The sequence below is a fragment of the Elephas maximus genome, chromosome 11 (assembly GCF_024166365.1).
Source record: "Elephas maximus indicus isolate mEleMax1 chromosome 11, mEleMax1 primary haplotype, whole genome shotgun sequence".
Lineage (NCBI taxonomy): Eukaryota > Metazoa > Chordata > Mammalia > Proboscidea > Elephantidae > Elephas > Elephas maximus.
Window position 1 is genome coordinate 75,559,228 of NC_064829.1, and position 18,562 is coordinate 75,577,789.

Sequence of the window (18,562 nt, forward strand, 5' to 3'; positions counted from 1 at the left end):
TCTTATGCAGCAATAGATAACTAATAAATTTTTTAAATGTTTAAGAAAAATATCGTTGTTGTTGGTAGGTGCCGTCGATTGAGTTCCAACTCATAGGGATGCTATGCACAACAGGACGAAACATGGCCCAGTCCCGCACCATCCTTACAATCGTTGTTATGCTTGCACCCCCTGTTAAACAGCCACTGTGTCAATCCACCTCATTGAGGGTCTATACAAAAAAATATAGGAGAACATTTTTAAGGCCAAGGGCTTGGGAAAGATTATTTAATAAGATGCAAAAAATAAAAACAATGAAGGAAAACAGTGACATATTTTATTGTATTCAAATTAAGAACACCTGTGTATCAAAAGTTACTACAAAGATCATGAAAATATAAGCCAAAACATTATTCACAGCGCATATACAAAAATGCCCAAAGAGAAGGCAAATTCATATTTAAGGTGATGCCCTATTTTCTCAATGAGAAGATATTAAAAATATTTTCAGATAATTTGAATATATATACCTATGATATATAGACTATTCAAACATCTTTTTAATATTTAACATATTTAGTTGCACAAACATGTAAAATCACAATTATGCAATTAATACATTAAGTTAGAAATATTCCTTTTTATACTTTAAGAAATAATTTTATTCAAACTTTCATTTACTCGAACTTCAACGTCTTCATCATTTCCAGAATGATTTTTTAGTTTTTCTTGAGCATATTGGATTTACTTGCATCAGTGGGGTTTTGGGGTTGGGTACATACAATAATAGAATCAAAGTAAACATACCTCTGCTGTCTCTCTCTCATCAGTCAGGCTAGATTTTTGGAGATGGTCATAAAGAGAAAACAAGTAGTGTTCTATTAATTTTCACAAGTCATTTTATTCAATCCTTGCATCAGCTGTGAGGGAGCTATACAGATGGGGAAATGGAGATTGAAGAATTAAGAAACTCACCTAACATCTCACAGCTGATACCGAACTGGGGATTGGTACTCAGGCTTATCAAATTCAAAGCTTACATAATACACAAAATTTTAATATATAAAATAATAAATATAACATGGTAATGGAAACACCCCCCTTCGAATTAAGCAAGGAAATGGGGGAAAGTTACAAACAAGGCTTGTCAAGTATCCACCAGTAGAGCCTGTTGGTTTTACACAGAAAACTTTATACCCCTAATTATAATGGAATTCTGCCAAATGCTGATGTGTGTATACAATCATATATCTTTCTACTCATGTATTCAATACTGGATTATTTTGGGTAGCTTTATAGCTAATGCTGGGCAAAAGAAAAACAAATAACTCAATGGGTGTGTACTTTAGTTTACTCTGGTAAATCTAAAAAGAAATAACCACAAGCCACTCTAAACATGCTGTGTTCTAGTTAGCACTGGATTACCCAGAGCCTTCCCATTAATGTTTGAACATGAACAGTAACAATCATCTATTTCGTTTGGATAGGGCTTTTATCTTTTCATGGGTGTCTCATGAAAGCAATGTCATAACTTTTTGTAGTATGTGTTGTCATACGTATATATAAATCCTCCTTCAAAGCTTTGTGAAATATTACATTAAAGCATCGAATTAAAATTGCTCATGCAGTATTTGTCCTTTTGTGATTGACTTATTTTCGGTATAATGCCCTCCAAATACTGTATGAGCCCACTATTATAAAAACACATGAAAATGTTTCCACGCAAAAAGAAATAATCTTTGATGGTTACAAGGGAGGGGTGGGATGTGAAAGGAAAAACACTAACTAGATAGTAGGTAAGTGGTAACTCTGGTGAAGGGTCAAATGGCACACAAGACTGGGAAAGTCAGCACAACATGACCAAGGCAAAGTCACAGAAGATTCACAGACACATTCAAATGCCCTGAGATGCTGAGCTACTAGGATGATGGCGGGGGACCATGGTCTCGGAGGACATCTAGCTCAATTGCATAACATAGTCTATAAAGAAAAAGCTGTACATCCAACTGTGCTGAGTAGTAACTGGGGTTTTAAAAGCCTGCAAGCAGCCATCTAAGCTACATCTACTGGTCCTATCCCAGCTGGAGCAAAGGAGAATGAAGAAAACCAAAGACACAAGGGAAAGATTAGTCCAAAGAACTAATGGATCACAACTACCAAAACCTCCAACAGACTGAGTCCAGAACAACTAGATGGTGCCCAGTTAGCACCACTGACTGCTCTGACAGGGATCGCAATACAGGCTCCAGGGCAGAATGGAAAAAAAATGTAGAACTCAAATTCATAAACACACACACACACAAACAGGGTTGCTGGTCTGACAGAGACTGGAGAAATGCCAAGAGTATGGTCCCTGGACACCTTTTTAACTCAGTACCAAAGCCACTCCTGAGGTTCACTCTTCAGCCAAAGATTAGACAGGTCTATAGGGTCAACAATAACACACATGAGGGCTATGCTTCATAGTTCAATCATCTATATAAGACTAATGGGCACACCCAAAAGCAAAGACAAGAAAGCAGGAAGGGACAGGAAACTGGACAAATGGAAACAGGGAACCTGTGGTAGAGAAGGGGAGAGTGTTGACACATTGTAGGTTTAGCAACAAATGTCACACAAAAATTTGCGTATTAACTGTTTAATGAGAAACTAGTTTGCTCTGTAAACTTTTGCCTAAATCACAATAAAAAAAAAAATTCACTCAGTAGAGTTAAAATAGCCATATTTTAAAGTTCCATTAGTTTAAACAAATATGCAGCAAAATTAATTTTCTGGAACAAGGTGGAGGGGAACAAATGAATACTTAGTTAAAAAGCAAATAAATATCAATAAACTTGAGCAGTCATCTTCCACTGTAGCACAACAAGGGCTTAGTCAGTTATTTGCATCATACAATGAAAATGTAAGAGTGTATTATGCATTGCTCTTAGAGGGGTGCCAAATTTTAGTGCAGGAATTAGCTTATATTACTCAGCACAGTAATGAAAGTGAAATTGGTAGGACCTGACTGACTTCCTGAAAGAGGAAGGGAGAGCATCAGGGAGGCATATGTCTGTTTCCTTTCTTCTACCATATTCTATTAAGACAATGCATGCATCCCAAGTTCAGAAATAGAGAAGAAGATAACATACAGAAAAATACCATACATCTAGAATATGTTAAAACCTGGAACACTTATGTGGACGTCAACTTCAGTATTGATACACTAGAAAGAAAAGTAACATTTCATTACAAGAGAGTCCGTTGTTATGTGACATCCAGTCAGCTCCGACTAATAGGGACTCTGTACATCAGAAGGAAACACAGCCTGGTCCTGTGCCATCCTCACAGTCATTGTTATACTTGAGCCCATTGTTGCAGCCGTTGTGTCAATCTATCTCGTTGATGGTCTTCCTCTTTTTCGCTGACCCTCTACTTTACCAAGCATGATGTCCTTCTCCAGGGACTGGTCTCTTCTAGTAACATGTCCAAAGTATATAAGACAAAGTCTCACCATCCTTGCTTCTAATGAGCATTCTGGTTGTACTTCTTCCAAGGCAGATTTGTTCGTTCTTCTGGCAGTCCATGTATCTTCGATATTCTTCACCAACATCATAATTCCAAAGCATCGATTCTTCTTCAGTCTTCCTTTTTCACTGGCCAGCTTTCACATGCATGAGGCAACTGAAAACACCATGGCTTGAGTCAGGTACATTTTAGTCCTTAAAGTGACGTCTTTGCTTCTTAAGACTTTTAGAGATCTTTTGCAGCAGATTTGCCCAACACAATGATTTCTTGACTGCTGCTTCCATGTGTGTTGACTGTGGATCTAAGTAAAATGAAATCCTTGACAATTTCTAACTTTTCTCTGTTTATCATGGTGTTGCTTATTTGTCCAGTTGTGAGAATTTTTGTTTTCTTTATGTTGAGGTAAGTGCTTCAAGTCCTCTTCACTTTCAACAAACAAGGTTGTGTCACCTGCATATTGCAGGTTGTTAATGAGTATTCCTTCAATACTGATACTGCATTCTTCATACAGTTCAGCTTCTCAGATTATTTGCTCTTCATACAGATTGAATAAGTATGGTGAAATGATATAACCTGACGCACACCTTTAACCTTAAACCATGCAAAATTTCATTTGTGTTATTAATGATATTATTTGATAGTTTCCACATTCTGTTGGAACACCTTTCTTTGGAATGGGCACAAATATGGGTCTCTTCCAGTCAGTTGGCCGGGTAGCTGTCTATTTGTTGAAGCACCTCAAATGGTATTCAATCAATTCCTGGAGCCGTGTTTTTCACCATAATCTTCAGTGCCACTTGGACCTCTTCCTTCAGTACCATCAGTTCTTGATCACATGCTACGTCCTGAAATATTTAAACGTCGACCAATTCTTCTTAGTACAGTGACTCCATGTATACCTTCCATCTTTTTTGGATGTGTCCTGCATCCATTAATATTTTCCTCGTAGAATTTCAATATCACAACTCAAGGATTGGAAGTTTTTCTTCAGTTTCTTTCAGCTTGATAAATGCCATGTATATCCTTCCTTTTTGGTTTTCTATCTTGAAGTCTTTGCACATTTCATTACAATACTTTGGCTTCTCGAGCCAAATCAAGGAAAGAAAGTATTGTAATGAAATCTTCAGTTCAGCTCTTTTGTTTCATCATTTCTTCCTTTCACTTTAGCTACTCTATGTTTGAGAGGAAGTTTCAGTCTCTTCTGACATCCATTTGTCTTTTCTTTCTTTCCGGTCTTTTTAATGACTTTTTGCTTTCTTCATGTATGATGTCCTCAATGTCATCCCACAACTTGTCTGGTATCTGGTCATTAGTATTCAATGCGTCAAATATATTCTTCAGATGATCTCTAAAATTCAGTTGGGATATACTCAAGGTTGTACTTTGGCTCTTGTGGACTTGTTCTAATTTTCTTCAGCTTCAACTTGAAATTGCGTATGAGCAATTGATGGTCTGTTCCTCAGTCAGCCCCTGGCCTTGTTCTAACTGATGATATGGAGCTTTTCCACATCTCTTTCCACAGATGTAGTCAGTTTTATTCCTGTGTATTCCATCTGGTGAGGTCCGTGTATATAGTTGCTGTTTTGTTGTTAAAAAAAAAAAAGATATTTGCAATGAAAAAGTCATTGTTCTTGCAAAATTCTATCATGTGATCTCTGGCATTATTTCTATCATCAGGGCCATATTTTCCAACTACCAATCCTTGGCCAATGAAAATTGGCCAGTGAAAATGTTATGAATAGCAGAGAGTCAGAGTAACACAGAAATTGTTTAATGAAATAAAAAAGAGCAGTGCAACTTACTATAAAAGAGATCTTTTTTCTCCCCAAGTTTTATCTATACTACCATTTCAAAGAATCTTTTAAGTCGTTTATAGAATAATTAACACAATTTTTATAAAAATGATTCTCCTTGTTCACCTTACTTTGTTCAGGTTAAGGATCAGAATACTCTCTTTTCTCACTCCCTCCTCCCTTCCTTGCTTTACTTTGCCATTGTTTACAAGGTGGGGAAAAGAACAGGTTGTTACCTTTTTTCTTAAAAAGAATTCCATTTGATAATGTGATTGTTATTTATAAAACTGACAGGAACTTTCATTTCCACTTAGTGTAGGCTCTTTTGTACAGGAATTTTAAGAAAGTCAGAATAAGAACATGTTTCTTTATAATCCCCAGTAGATTGTCAGCTCCATTAAGGTAGGGTCCAAGTATGTCTTGTTCACTGTTGCATTTCCACTATTAAGAACAGTGCCTGGTACTGTGAATTTAGAGGTACTCGGTGGGGAAAAGAAACTGTTGCTGGTCAGCTAAAGCCTGGAGTAATACACTGAGCTGGCCCTCTCTGTCATTACTAGCAATGATCTGCATACATGAGTCAGACGACACTCAGGCATGCTTTTCTCTTCAGAGCATTCCTTGATATTCAATTACAACTCAAATTTCTTTGTTATAAATATGATGGGGCAGTTGACTGAGCTGGAGTGAAGAGACAGCAATGTGAACAGTTTAGTTCTATTTACATCGATGGATACCCCTAAATTCCTTTTGGAAGGACTACTCATTGATGTTAGGTGCTATACCAATACCAATTCTTGCAACCAGTATAGAGTCAAACATAATTAAGAAAAATAAATAGGTGGTGACCTCTACATAAACTTGCCAGTAATAACTCCTCCTAACTTGAAAACCCACTCCCATTCCTCATAACTGTTTTTTTTTGGGGGGGCGGGGAGGAAGTAAACCATGCCTAATACAGAACAGATAACACATTTCTGTACCTTCCCTTGAGTGATTCTTTCTCCCTGGCATGTCTCTCCTCTCCTTCTCTTCTTGATGAATTCCTACTAAGTCTTGAAGTTTCTGGAGAGATGCAATTTCTCACCAAGAGACGTCATGCTCAATCAATTTTTGTGTTCTTTCCTTGCTCTAATCAATACCTCAATAGCAGATATTTAAAAGTATTATGAATGAGGGAATAGAAGAATGAATTATAAAAACATATGTTCATGCCTTTAGAGTTGGAAAAACCACCTGAGTCTTGGTCAAGTCACTTATCAGCTGATTTACGTTGTACAAATCACTTGATGTGAGTTTCAGATTTATTTGTAAAATGACTACTATACAGAGTTATGTTCTTAGGTGGTTCAAAGAGTTAATGAACTCAGCTGCTAACAGGAAGGTTGGAGGTTCAAGTCCACCAGAGGCACCTTGGAAGAAAGGCTTGACGATCTACTTGCAAAGAATCAACCGCTGAAAACCCTATGTTGTACAGTTCTACTCTGACACACATGGGTCACCTAGAGTTGGAATATACTTGATGGCAACTGGTTTTGTTTTTAGTTATAAGGATTGTAATATATGAAAACCTTATGGTTCAATATGAGGCACATGTTATGTAATTAATTCTTGCTAGATTCTTGTTCTTAAAAAAAATTATTCATTGCCCCAGCTCTGTACATCATCTATTTAGTATGTCTCACATAACATTCAAGAAGTGCAAAAAGTTTCACCTTTCCTAGAAATAGCCTTCCTTCATGAAGTTCTTACAAGTAGCAGCAGTAGCAGATGTAGGGCACAGGTACATTTTACAGGGATAATTCTTGCCATTTAGAAAAATGGATTGATACATGAGATAGTGAAATTGAATCCAAGACAGAGCAATGACTTGGAATTTACTTTGGGGAGAAGTTAGGCTTGCCCATCAAGTTTAGTGGCTGAAATTATGGGGCTGGGCGTCAGTACTCCACTTGACCCACATTTCCCAACTTCTGCCTTCTCAGCCCATACAAATCCTAACACCCTTACCCAGAGACCTAAAGGACAAGGGTATGACCAAATTATCCCAAACATAGCAGGTTGCTTTTAGCTTTATTTCATTTTTTATTATTTTAAATCATAGAGAAGTCTTGTTATATGTATTTTTTAAAAAAAAAGTTTAAAAAATTGCTGTTGAAGTGATTCTAACTCACGATGATCCTGTGTGTTACAGAGCAGAACTGCTCCATTGGATTTTCTTGGCTGTAATCTTTACAGGAGCAGATTGCCAGGTCTTTCTTCTCCAGCACTGCTGAGTGCGTTCAAACTGTCAACTTTTCAGCTAGTAGCCAAAACAAAAACCATTTGCACCACCCAGGGACCTCTGTTATACATACAGATATGGTAAGGTAGTGTATGATCTTCAGTCTATGTTGCCTTTAGTACATAAGTGGATAAGGTGTAAAAGACAAAAACAACAAAAAAAATGCTTTGTAAGCTCTAACTGAACCTACCTTTGTAAACAGAATCAAACATGCATGTTATTTGGCCTAAATATGACATCCAAACCAAACCCACTGCGGTTGAGTCAATTCTGACTCATAGTGATCCTATTGGACAGACTAGAACTGTCCCATAGGGTTTCCAAGGCTGTAAATCTTTACAGAAGCAGAATGCCACATCTTTCTCCAGCGGAGTGGCTGGTGGTTTCAAACCACCACCATTTTGGTTAGCAGCTGAGCACTTTAACCACTGCACCACCAGGGCTCCTAAATACTACATAAGCCCATGTAAATTGTACCTCAAGGACCTGCAGATTAGAGTATGTTAGAATCTACTCTTTGAAATCCCTATTACCCTTTGTGCAAAAAGCTATTTAGGTCTTAGGGTTATGTGGATAGTTTTTTTGCCAAAATAACATGAAATGGTGCTTTTTCAGTCAGTTACTGAAAAAAAATCTTACCTTAGACATAATAGATGTACTATGATCAACATTTAAATAAACAGTAAATACTTTGTATATTAAATTCCTTGATATGTATCTTAGAACCTTAGGTGTCCTTACCTCTGGAAGTGCTGTTATAACATACTGCCTTCTATTTTTTTTTTTCACAATGCAGTCAGTGAATATTTTTCTATTTATGATCAATGAGCCAATCAAACATAGCAACTTTAAAACTATAATTAAATGTCTACTCATTTATAATTGAATGTGACATACTTTATACATTAAGAATGTCTAAGGTTTTTAATTTTCTATCAGTTTGTGCTGATCAATGATGCCAGCCAAAATTAACTGGCAGAGAGGAAGGGTGACATTCCCATAAGAGTTCTTAATACATGCTAGTGTGTGTGTACACATGTGGCGAGGGCGAGGGGATTCCTTCTCTGAGTTCATCTGCAGAGGGTTATGTGGCAGTTCTTCTGCCAGTCCTGTGAACCTTACTCTGAACTGGACATAAATAAGGATTATCCCATTTTTTTCTGTTGTTAGCTGCTGTAGAGTCGGTCTCCCACTCATGGTAACCCATGCACAACAAAACACTGCTCAGTCCTGCACCATCCCCATGATTGGCTACAGATATGACTGTTGTGAATCACTGGGTTTTCGTTGGCTGATACAGCTCTGCTGAAACCCGTTCAGCATCATAGCATCATGCAGTCCTCCATACACTGATAGAAGAGTGGTGGCTGCGAACCATGTGCCCTGGCCAGGAATCCAACCCTGGTCTTCTGCACGGAATGCAAGAAATTCTACCACTGAACCACCGCTGCCCTCTTACCCTGCTTTTACCAGGCATTTATTAACTCTTCTCTGTCTAAAAATCCACCTAATTAAAGGTTTAATTTTGGAATGGGTTTTAGATCAAATACACCCTGTCCTCTTGTTAAAATTTGAGACTCCTTGGGTCTCTATAAAGAATATTCATACATTTAGTTTCCTCCTCTGGAACAAATGCTCATATTTCCTCCCCTCTCTGAATGTTTCAGTAAATTCAACTATGGATATTGCCTTCCTGTTACATTCTAAAAGTGGATAAATTAAGTTTGAAACTTTTGAAAACCAGGTAGTTATAATTACATTTATTTATGCTACTTTAGTCAGTAAATTAATACATTCTTTCAAAACTCAGGAAGTAAATGCTATTGCTTTAACAAAAGCTTTTATCCCAATTAGACCTAAGATTTGGCAAGTTAACCAAGAGAGACTGATTCTACAGGTAAGTCATTTTCTAAGTATTTCCTTTACACATGCCAGATATCAATGATAATCCCACCTTTAACTATTCTCTAGATGATAAAAGCAAAAACAAAAGTATAAGGTATCTGAATTGTTCCTAGGGTGTCATCCTGAGTGCAGGAAGGATCTAAGGGTGCACTGAAACATTGGTGACCTCAGGTATGCAAATTATTGTAAGGCAGAGGTCCCAGGCATGAACATATGCACATGTATCTAACAAATGTGTCACCCCCTCATCCATATGCTAACATTCCTCACAGGGGACTCTACATATAGAAGCCTTCTCCTGTGGCAAACAATTTTAATACAAAGTGGGAGGCAGCATGTCTGAAATTTTCTCTCCGAGTGGAGGTGTTAAGTAGAGACAGGGAAATCCAACTTTGTGTTGCCATGTGGGGCTGAAAGTTAGGATACACTGTGAAGATCATTTTCATAAGCATGTACTTTTGTTTGCTATTAATAACATTGTACTTGGAAACCTTGGCAGTGTAGTGGTTAAGAGCCATGGCTGCTCACCAAAAGGTCGACAGTTCAAATCCACCAGGCACTCCCTGGAAACCCTATGAGGCAGTTCTACTCTGTCCTATAGGGTCGCTGTGAGTCAGAATTGACTGGACAGAAATGGGTTTTTAGTTGTTTCCGTATTCATTCTCAGAATTACTTTTTCCCTTTCTTCTTCATCTAAGTCCTCCACCGACTCATCCTAGCTCTCTTCCGCTAGCATACATGTTTCTGCACAACACTAAATGGCAGTGGTAGCTTCTGTTTTCTTGTCACCTGTACCCAGTCATAATTCTTACCTTCATCAGACCTACTACTACTGCCAACCCAGAGCCTTTTTATTTGATCTGGTTCAAGATGCCACATCCTGGAAACTGAAAGCAAACACTGAGACTCTGAACAATAATGGAAATAGCATTATCATCCACGTAGCAATTTTACATGTTTGTTGATAACCTTGAAATAGAATAATCTTCCTTGAGAGTAACAGCATAGATTCAGATCTTCAGTGCCCTCTCAATCCATACAATATGATTTTTCATTCATTCTGCCATTAAGAGGGAAAGCAGTGAGAGCTACGGGAAGGGAGATGTTCGGGTTGGGGGCACTTTCCATTCACACTATAATGGAAGAAAAATGACAACCAAGTTAGGTTTAGCTGGAATGTAACATATCCACAGCTTTATCACTCTGGAGGCACATTTTGATATAATAGCAAACTACTGAGAATCAATCACTTTTATCTAGGTCAGAATGACAGACTCCCAAGTGTTAGAGAGTTTGGGGGAACTACAGTTTGAAACATCAGGAAGAAGACTACTGTACAGAGATTTTCATCAAGTCTTGACACTACCTAATAGTTTTCATCCAATGTACTGTAATTACTTCACTTGCTTATAATGGCCCAGCATTTTGATTTCAGAGCCGGCCAAAATAAAATGAACCACATTCTATGACTACATTTATAATAACATGCAGATGGTAAAGGAAACAGATGCCTCTGACATCATGTCCCATTTACCTTCAACTTTTGCAGACACTGGCAGTCTGTAAACTCATTCAAAAGGATGCAAGATAGGCAGTTTTCCAATTCTGTTTCCAGCCTAAAAAAACACTGGTAGCAGTGACACTGCTTTCTTTAAGTCATACAGTGGTAATTCCACAAAAGAAAATTTGATTCTAAATCTATGTAGGCTTTAATGCAAAAATAACCATCGGGGAAAAAAAAATCCCCTACAAATACTGGGAGTTTAGCAATTACTAACTACTTACTGTTTTGCCTGAGAGAAAGGATAGAGTGCAAGTGGTGTGATGATGAAGTACTGTGGCTTCAGGGAGGCAAAGAAGACTGCGTTGGAAACATACAGGCATGTCTAAAACAATCTACCAGCCCTTGGCACCCAAACTGTTCCAAGACATAGTCCTTATTATTTCTAAGTTAAAAAAAAATAAAGTTAAGGGGGCTTTTTAAGGTCACTGTTTCTGACCTCAATAAAACATATCCATTCTGTATTTCTGAAAAGGAATCCTATAGTTTTAATAGGAGCTGGCATTTCTGCAGTGATATCACTAATAAATATTATACACAGAAAAGGAACTCTGTGTGTGTGTGTGTGTGTGTGTGTGTGTGTAAGATAAATGCATTAGAAGACCTTTAAAAAAAAAAAAAGGTACGAATTTTTTGTAGTCCATCTTGAAAGCAAAAGACGCTTGGGTAAAGCAGTAACTGCAGGCCTTCAGCAGTGTTTGAGGTCCCCAGATAGATTAGCACAGTTAGAGATAAAGGAGAGTTAGACAAACACCTTTAAAATCTTTCCATCTCCCCTGATCCCCATGATATAACTTCATCTACACCTCTGTAGCAGAAACATTTAACAGAAAAAAAAAAACTTCAGAAACAAAGGCAAGGAGAGTGGTGAGATAAAATAAATCATGCAAGGCCAAATATGCTATTTTTAAAATAATCTCTCTGTGCAAGTAACAGACTGAAAACACACATACATACACACACACACAGAATACAAGAATAAACAAACTCCTCAAATTCATATCTACAAATTGGGTTGGAAAGCATTAGTGCAAATTTGTGCTGACCTGCAGCATTTAGTCCATAAACTTTGGATATCCTAGACGATCCATTAATGTCCAGCAGATGTTTTCAATCAGTTTAATTTCATCTCTAGGCAAGTTTTGTTTCCAAACATTAATATTAGTTGGTGATATTTCCCCTTCATAGGGAAGGTAAAAAAGGTTCGTGGAGGTGGCAAACAATATTTGGTTTAAACTAGCAGGAGACAAAGGAATTCCAAGAAAGGCAAAAATACTTTCAGTGGTTTTCTGGGGAAAATGTACAATATCTTCAAATTTGACCAGCTGATAGCTGGTAGGCAGCAAATCTGTATTTATTCTCAGGGCTGCTGCTGTGTTTGCTAGCCAGAGATGAGACAACAGAGAGACTGCATTTGATTTGGATTTTGATAATTCTTTCCTCAGCGATTCATACTCAAAAGCATAGCCCGAATTTAAGTTACATTTGCCTTTACCACCCTCTATTTTAAACAGTTTAGCTAAGTGCTCTGGTACATTCTTCAAGGAATAAAGACTTGGTTTACTACTGTACAGTACTGAATAAATCCATGCCCGAGGGTCCCTTACTACATACAATGCCCTCAGCGAAGCTCCCAGAACTTCGTGAAAAAAATGAAGTTTCAACGTCCAGCTCCCACTGCTTAAACTGAGCACAGGTCGTGCACTTGGGTAATAGACCAGGTGTCTCCTCAAAGCCCTAATATATTCAGCATCTCTATCAAAGGTGCCTTTCATTCTACTTCTTTGTTCCAGCAAAGACTCTCTCCTTTTCGATTTTCTTTTTCTGTCCTTATTTGCTGTAAAATATTGGGACAGTTTACCCCTATTGGGTTCATGCAGATGAATGTTTTGCAAGTGCAGTTTTGTGTCTTGGACTAAGGACTGCAACCAGCCTCGGAGTAAACGAAAACGACCACTGCGGATATCTGACACCTTCCATTCACAGGCATCTACAAATGAGTCAATCTCAAATTCAGTTTCAGGGATATCAATGTAGGCTGTAGGGACCCTGATGTAGAGGAAATCACTACTGTTGAAAAAAAGCTGTTTGAGAATTTCAGCTCCTGAACCAGGAAGTGAGGTAATCACAACATCGGGAAGACTGACGTGGTGCTCTTCAGACGACAAGGCCTTCTTGCTTGCCTTGGCCTCTGTCCTTGTCCATTTTGCACAGATGGGCTGAGTGCAAGTACTCCACACATCCAGCAGCTCAATAAACCACAAGGCAATAACAAGTATTAGTATCCACCTCATCAGCTTTCTAAAAGAAACGTAAAACTGCCACTGAAAAGCTAAAATCACCAGACTGATGCACAAAATTAATCCAACTGCTATATTAAATTTAAATCCAAAGGGGAAAATAACTCTATCATGTCTTACAGGCTTTACTATTGCTTGTGTGCCCAAACCAAACCGGGTGACTTGGCCCTGATCAGCCACATTGGCATAGCCACCAAATCCCAGGTAACCAAATCTTGTCTTCAGGTTATGGTAGTCAGTTACAATGGAAACAACATGTTCAGTATTGTTGACATTGAGAGAAATTTGAAGTCCAGCCTTGGAATTGTCGATAAATTTGCAGCTGGAAACATTGACATATGGCCCAAAAAAGATATATGCAATTCTCATGATTGTGGACTCCATCGGAAATGTAACGTTAACAAATTGAGTCCACCGTTTCTTAAATTCAGCAGCTTGTTCTGCTTCCTGGATACTAGCCATGGGACTATTGCCACGATGATCAAACCAAAACATCTTGTAGTGTGCATCCCACACATCCATCATAGCGCCATTATACCTGTTCATAAACCTATATGGAATGTATTTAAAATCGATATCCAGATTATGAAAGAAGGCACTGACGGAATTTATCGGGGAATCTTCTTGCTTCTCAATGTGATCAACAACTAGCAAAGTTTGAGAATTTAAGAGAAGCAAAGCACGATATACACTTTTCAGCTTCATTGTTGAAGAATAAGCAGACACTGCTTCCCCACTCACAAACATCATTTCCCCATGTTGAGAGGCAGTGATGATTTCCCCAGCTGCATCACCAACCTCCTCACCAGTCCACCTGAGCCACTGTGCACATTCTCCTAGCTGGCCTTCCCAGGGTTTATTACACTGGCTTGAGGGTGATGGAGCAAACACTAACACATTGTTCAGGTGGCTCAACTTGGGTCCATAGAGAGCTTCAGAAACAAAGACTTGCCCATTTGGGGCAAAAGTAAATGAGTTCTGATCCGGATGTTCATGTCCTGGGTTAAAGCTTCTCCACCCATCAATCCAGGAGTATGGCTGAAAGTGAACTATGTCATATACAGCTCGCCCTCCCAGCTTCCCAGATTTAAAAGACACAAAGGTATTGGTCTGTGTATTTGGCAACCCAGCCCCATAAGTAACAACACCCCAGTTAGGAAACACGTGCATTTTTGCAGTACCATATTCAGCAGGGGGCTGTGGGGTTAGTTGAGGATCATACCAAATGTATTCAGTATGAAGAGTACTCCATCTTTGGGCAGTAGAGGGAACCATCGGTCCATCTTTAGGTCGGTGCTTTCGGATTTGCTGGGCTAACCAGTTTCCAGCTCCATTCTTTAAGATGAATTTATCCAGGAAAACTAACTGGCTTTCTGGACCATAAAACCAATTATAATTTGAATCTGCTATACCCACAGTTCTTTGGAAACCTGGTAAAAGGGTGGCATAATAGAACCAAAAGTGCATTTTTAACCAGTTATTATCCAAGTTGTTGATATTAAAATGGCGCTGGGCTAGAAAAACATATTGTGTAACTGATTTAGATGTATAGCTTCCATAGGCCACACCTTCATCCAAAGAACCATCAACAACATGATTCAATAGAAACATTGTCTTTTCCATCACATCTACTACAATCTGTTTCCATATGTTTGCTTTAGATCCTTTATCTGCCCCAGTCACCAAGGCCCCAGTGAGTAATGCTATCATATTAGTAGCTTGGTGGTTATGGAGAAGTTGTTTGCCCCATGCGCGGACCTTGGAATACTCATACATTTCCTCAGTAATAACCCATATCTTCTCCAAATATTTTTGTCTTCGATGATTATCTAATAAGTTATATAAAAAGTCAAAGGCAGTGGCAAAACCTGTTAAGGAATGACCTACAGGAACCTCATCCCCTGGTGCATTCTCAACTAGCCAGTCCTTGTAGCCAGCCATCCTATCCATATATTCCAAAACAAATTCAAAGGCAACTTTGTCTTCTGGGCATAATAAACAGTACAATGCTAATGGAGGCAGATTGTTGCCATAAATTTCATTCCACTTGGCAGCAAAATCAGCATGCTTGGGTGGAGGTAGGTAGTATGTCGGATTGGACAGCATAGCTGTCACTGCACTTCTGATAACTCTAAAAAGATGCAAATGGCTTGTGTGAGACTTCTGTCTCATTGCTTGAATTTCTCCAGCATCAAAATATAAACTTGGATGAAGCATGCTTTTCTTCGGCTTTTGGTTGGGTTTGAAGTCTTGAACCTTCTGTGACTTAAACTGATCTATCTCATCTGTGAAAACTGCCCATTCAGAGTAATTGCTCACAGATTCCTCAAAAGTAGAGAAACCAAACATCACTAATGCTAAAAAAAGGAAATGTCCTGTAAACATTAACGCCATGATCCATCAGGGAGTTCTTTTCCTCAGGCATACATGTCAAACATAGTGCTCAACGTGTTTCCCATCTGGTTAGTATAAAACATACATTTAAGGCCTTGATAAAACAAAGACTGTAAATCGTATATGCTGTGAAATCCAGCTGACAATCGGCTCATGCAAAGCAAGTGAAGTTGCCAAAATGAGAAAATTTATATCGGATATCTGTGTTCCTGACAGTTTTGCTTCCAATACAAATAATGTTAAAACCTCCAATTTTTCTGTTAACACACAGGGAACAACAGTATGAGAGTCAAACATGCTATGAATTCAGCATTTACTTCCTTTACATAAATCTTTTGTCTTACATGAAGAGTAGAAATATATGATGTAAAAAAGAAAAAGAGAAAGCACCCCCCAATCCAAATTGAGTCATTCCTAGCATAGGCAACCATCACTGGTGATGCAATCACCCCAACGTAAGATGTGCTTGGATGCTTTTCTCTACAGAAGTTGATGAAGTACTAGAATTCTTGGAGTGGACTCAGTTGCTGTTTCAACTTTTTACACTTTTTGCTTTGAAAACTTTTTCTTCTTCCACTTTTGGGAGAAAAACATTAATAACTGTTCAAAGTCCTACAAGGTTTACAAAAAATCAAAATTCCTGCACTCATTTCAAATTTGTCTTTTTTCGGGCTTACTTACTCAGCAGCCTATTATGACCCAGAGAAAGCATTTTCATGCATTTCTTTATCAGCTTCATCTGTACAACTGTAAAAATCTAATCTCTTCAGCCATCTAGGTATTTCTCCTCTTCCCATCATGAAGTAACCACCAACTGGGAAATAAAGCTTGTCTTTCACCAACAATGACATTTCTTTTCTGTTCCTTTTTCATGACATTCCTTTCTGGGGAAAAAAACAAAGAAATTCTCTGAGGCCACAGGTATGCTGGAAGTAGACATAAATGATGATGCAAACGTTCAACAATCACTTGATAGAAATGTGAGAATCCCAATAAAATCTATTAGTAAATATAACCTAAGCTCAAGTGATTTTTTTTCTTACTATCATTTTAAATGCACATATGAGGACCCAATGAATATTAATGAGTGACAAACAACTACAAGGTATAACTTCCTTGACAGTATTCATATTTTAACCGTGGCTTGCTTTAGTCATTTAAAAATGTTTTTATTCAAATGAGGTTAACATAAAGATGACATCTGCTATCCTTCTTGTTACTTCCCCTCACAAAGGAAAAGCTGAAAGACCTTTTTTTTAATCCGGTTGAGGGTGTAGCTTTCATTGGATAAGAAGGTGTCTTTGTAAGGCGAACTACTAAGACGAGTCATTTTTCTCAAAGGAGAAATCCCATCATTTGTGGGGCAGAGGGGAAGCAGTTAGGCTCGGACACATCTCACTTGTAGCTTCGTTTTGCATAATTACAAGTAGCCACCAGAGGGAGCTCAGACCCAGATTTAAAGAGCAGCCTCTCCGCTGTCTTCGGGTCTGAGAACCTAACCAAGTTTCGGTCTTGGACAAGTCTCACTGTGAGAAACATTAACGCTAGGAGTTTACTGATCCGCCCCGCCTGTTGCATTTTTAAAACATTTTTTCGATCTTTACGAACACGTCGTCCCCATCCTCCGTTCACAACCTATGGCTCTGGTCTGCGGCCGAGAGACCCTACTCGGCCAAGTCCACTTACCTCAGGCTGATGGCGATGGAGTCTCCCGCGCGATTGGCCCCGACTGAGGCGGAGGTGGAGAGTTCGGGAAAACTGCTCTGCCCAGGGGGAGGTCTGCGCGGCCTCCTTGGGCCCCGGGCCCCTGGCCCCCCGCCCAGCAAGCTGCGGCCCCACGCCCGCCGTCCCCTCAGCCGCACCGTCCCCTGAACCGTTCCCTCAGCCGCGCCAGCACCGCCCGACACGCCCGCCCTCGAGGCACGCGGCCGGCTCCGGGGCAGCGCCGGACAGCGAGAGGCGGGTGCTCGTGCGGCGGGCGCTCGGGCGCCGTCTCCAGCAGCGCGCCAGCGTCCCCAGGCCGCGACAACACTGCTCCTCCGTTCCAGCTCCGGCAGCGCGGCCGGAGGAGGGTTAGAGACGCCGACGCGGGCGGGCGGCAGAGGCGGGGCGAGGACGGGCCGGGGGCGGGGTCGGGGCGGGGCCGGGGCGGGGCTACGCGGCCTGTGGCGCGCGAGAGGCTGCGGCAGGCCGCTGACGGGACGGGGCTGGGGGTGGGTCCGGGAGGGGGGCGGGGCCAGCGCCCATCGGATTCAAGCGCGGGAGGCGCGGGCGCGCGTGCTCCGGCTGCGGCCGCGGCCGCGCGCTTCGGACAGAGCAGGGTGGGAGGAGGAGGGAAGTTTGCAAGTGTGAGCGTCTTGGAGAGCCTCGGGAACGAACTGGCAGGCTGGCCGAGTCCTGCTGATATGACCCTGGGGTTATGAGGAGATGACAGCTGTAAACAGGGTGGGAGGAGAACTAGGGGTTTCCAGGCTGATCACAAATGGAGGGAGAAGCGGAGGTGGGCGACGATGACGCGGTGGGATTACTGGGATAGCCCTTTTGAAGAGGAAGGGCTCGGAAGAAATGGGTGTGCTGTCATTCAGAAAAGCAAAATCCAAGGAGCCCATATTAATTTGTGGCAATGACTTCAGGAGCAAAGATACTAAAAGATAAGGGAAAACAAAAAAGCCTAGTTAGCTTCACTGATTGAAGATAATTTCTCCTGCAGCATAAACATGGGAAAGTACGGGATAAACAGGCAGAAGGAGCCTCTTTCTCGTAGAGAAATGGAAAGTGGTGTTCGGTAAGGACCTACAGGCCGTAGAAGACAGTGAGCCTCTGTTCCTATGACATGTGT

The 18,562-nt window shown here is 40.0% G+C and overlaps 1 protein-coding gene across 5 annotated transcripts; it reads right to left on the minus strand.

Annotated features, from left to right (window-relative positions):
- Positions 1-663: 663 nt before the first annotated feature.
- On the minus strand, positions 664-17,795 carry DSEL (dermatan sulfate epimerase like). Of its 5 annotated transcripts, none has more exons than XR_007519304.1 (3): positions 17,410-17,795; positions 6,263-16,607; positions 664-5,064 (listed from the first exon to the last, which is right to left on the minus strand). XR_007519304.1 is itself a non-coding variant. In XM_049901075.1 (3 exons), exon 2 carries the CDS (start codon positions 15,721-15,723, stop codon positions 12,085-12,087), a length of 3,639 nt encoding a protein of 1,212 aa, XP_049757032.1. In that variant the 5' UTR covers positions 15,724-16,607; positions 17,410-17,795; the 3' UTR covers positions 664-5,064; positions 12,076-12,084. The 5 variants fall into 5 exon arrangements, 4 of the variants coding, with proteins under 4 accessions (XP_049757032.1, XP_049757031.1, XP_049757030.1 ...); XM_049901075.1 differs by having other exon boundaries at positions 12,076-16,607; XM_049901074.1 differs by having other exon boundaries at positions 664-6,421; positions 12,076-16,607.
- Between the last annotated feature and the right edge of the window lie 767 nt (positions 17,796-18,562).

Coding starts and splice junctions, on each gene's coding strand:
- DSEL (XM_049901075.1), bottom strand. CDS start 15,723: ATGGCGTTAATGTTTACAGGACATTTCCTTTTTTTAGCATTAGTGATG.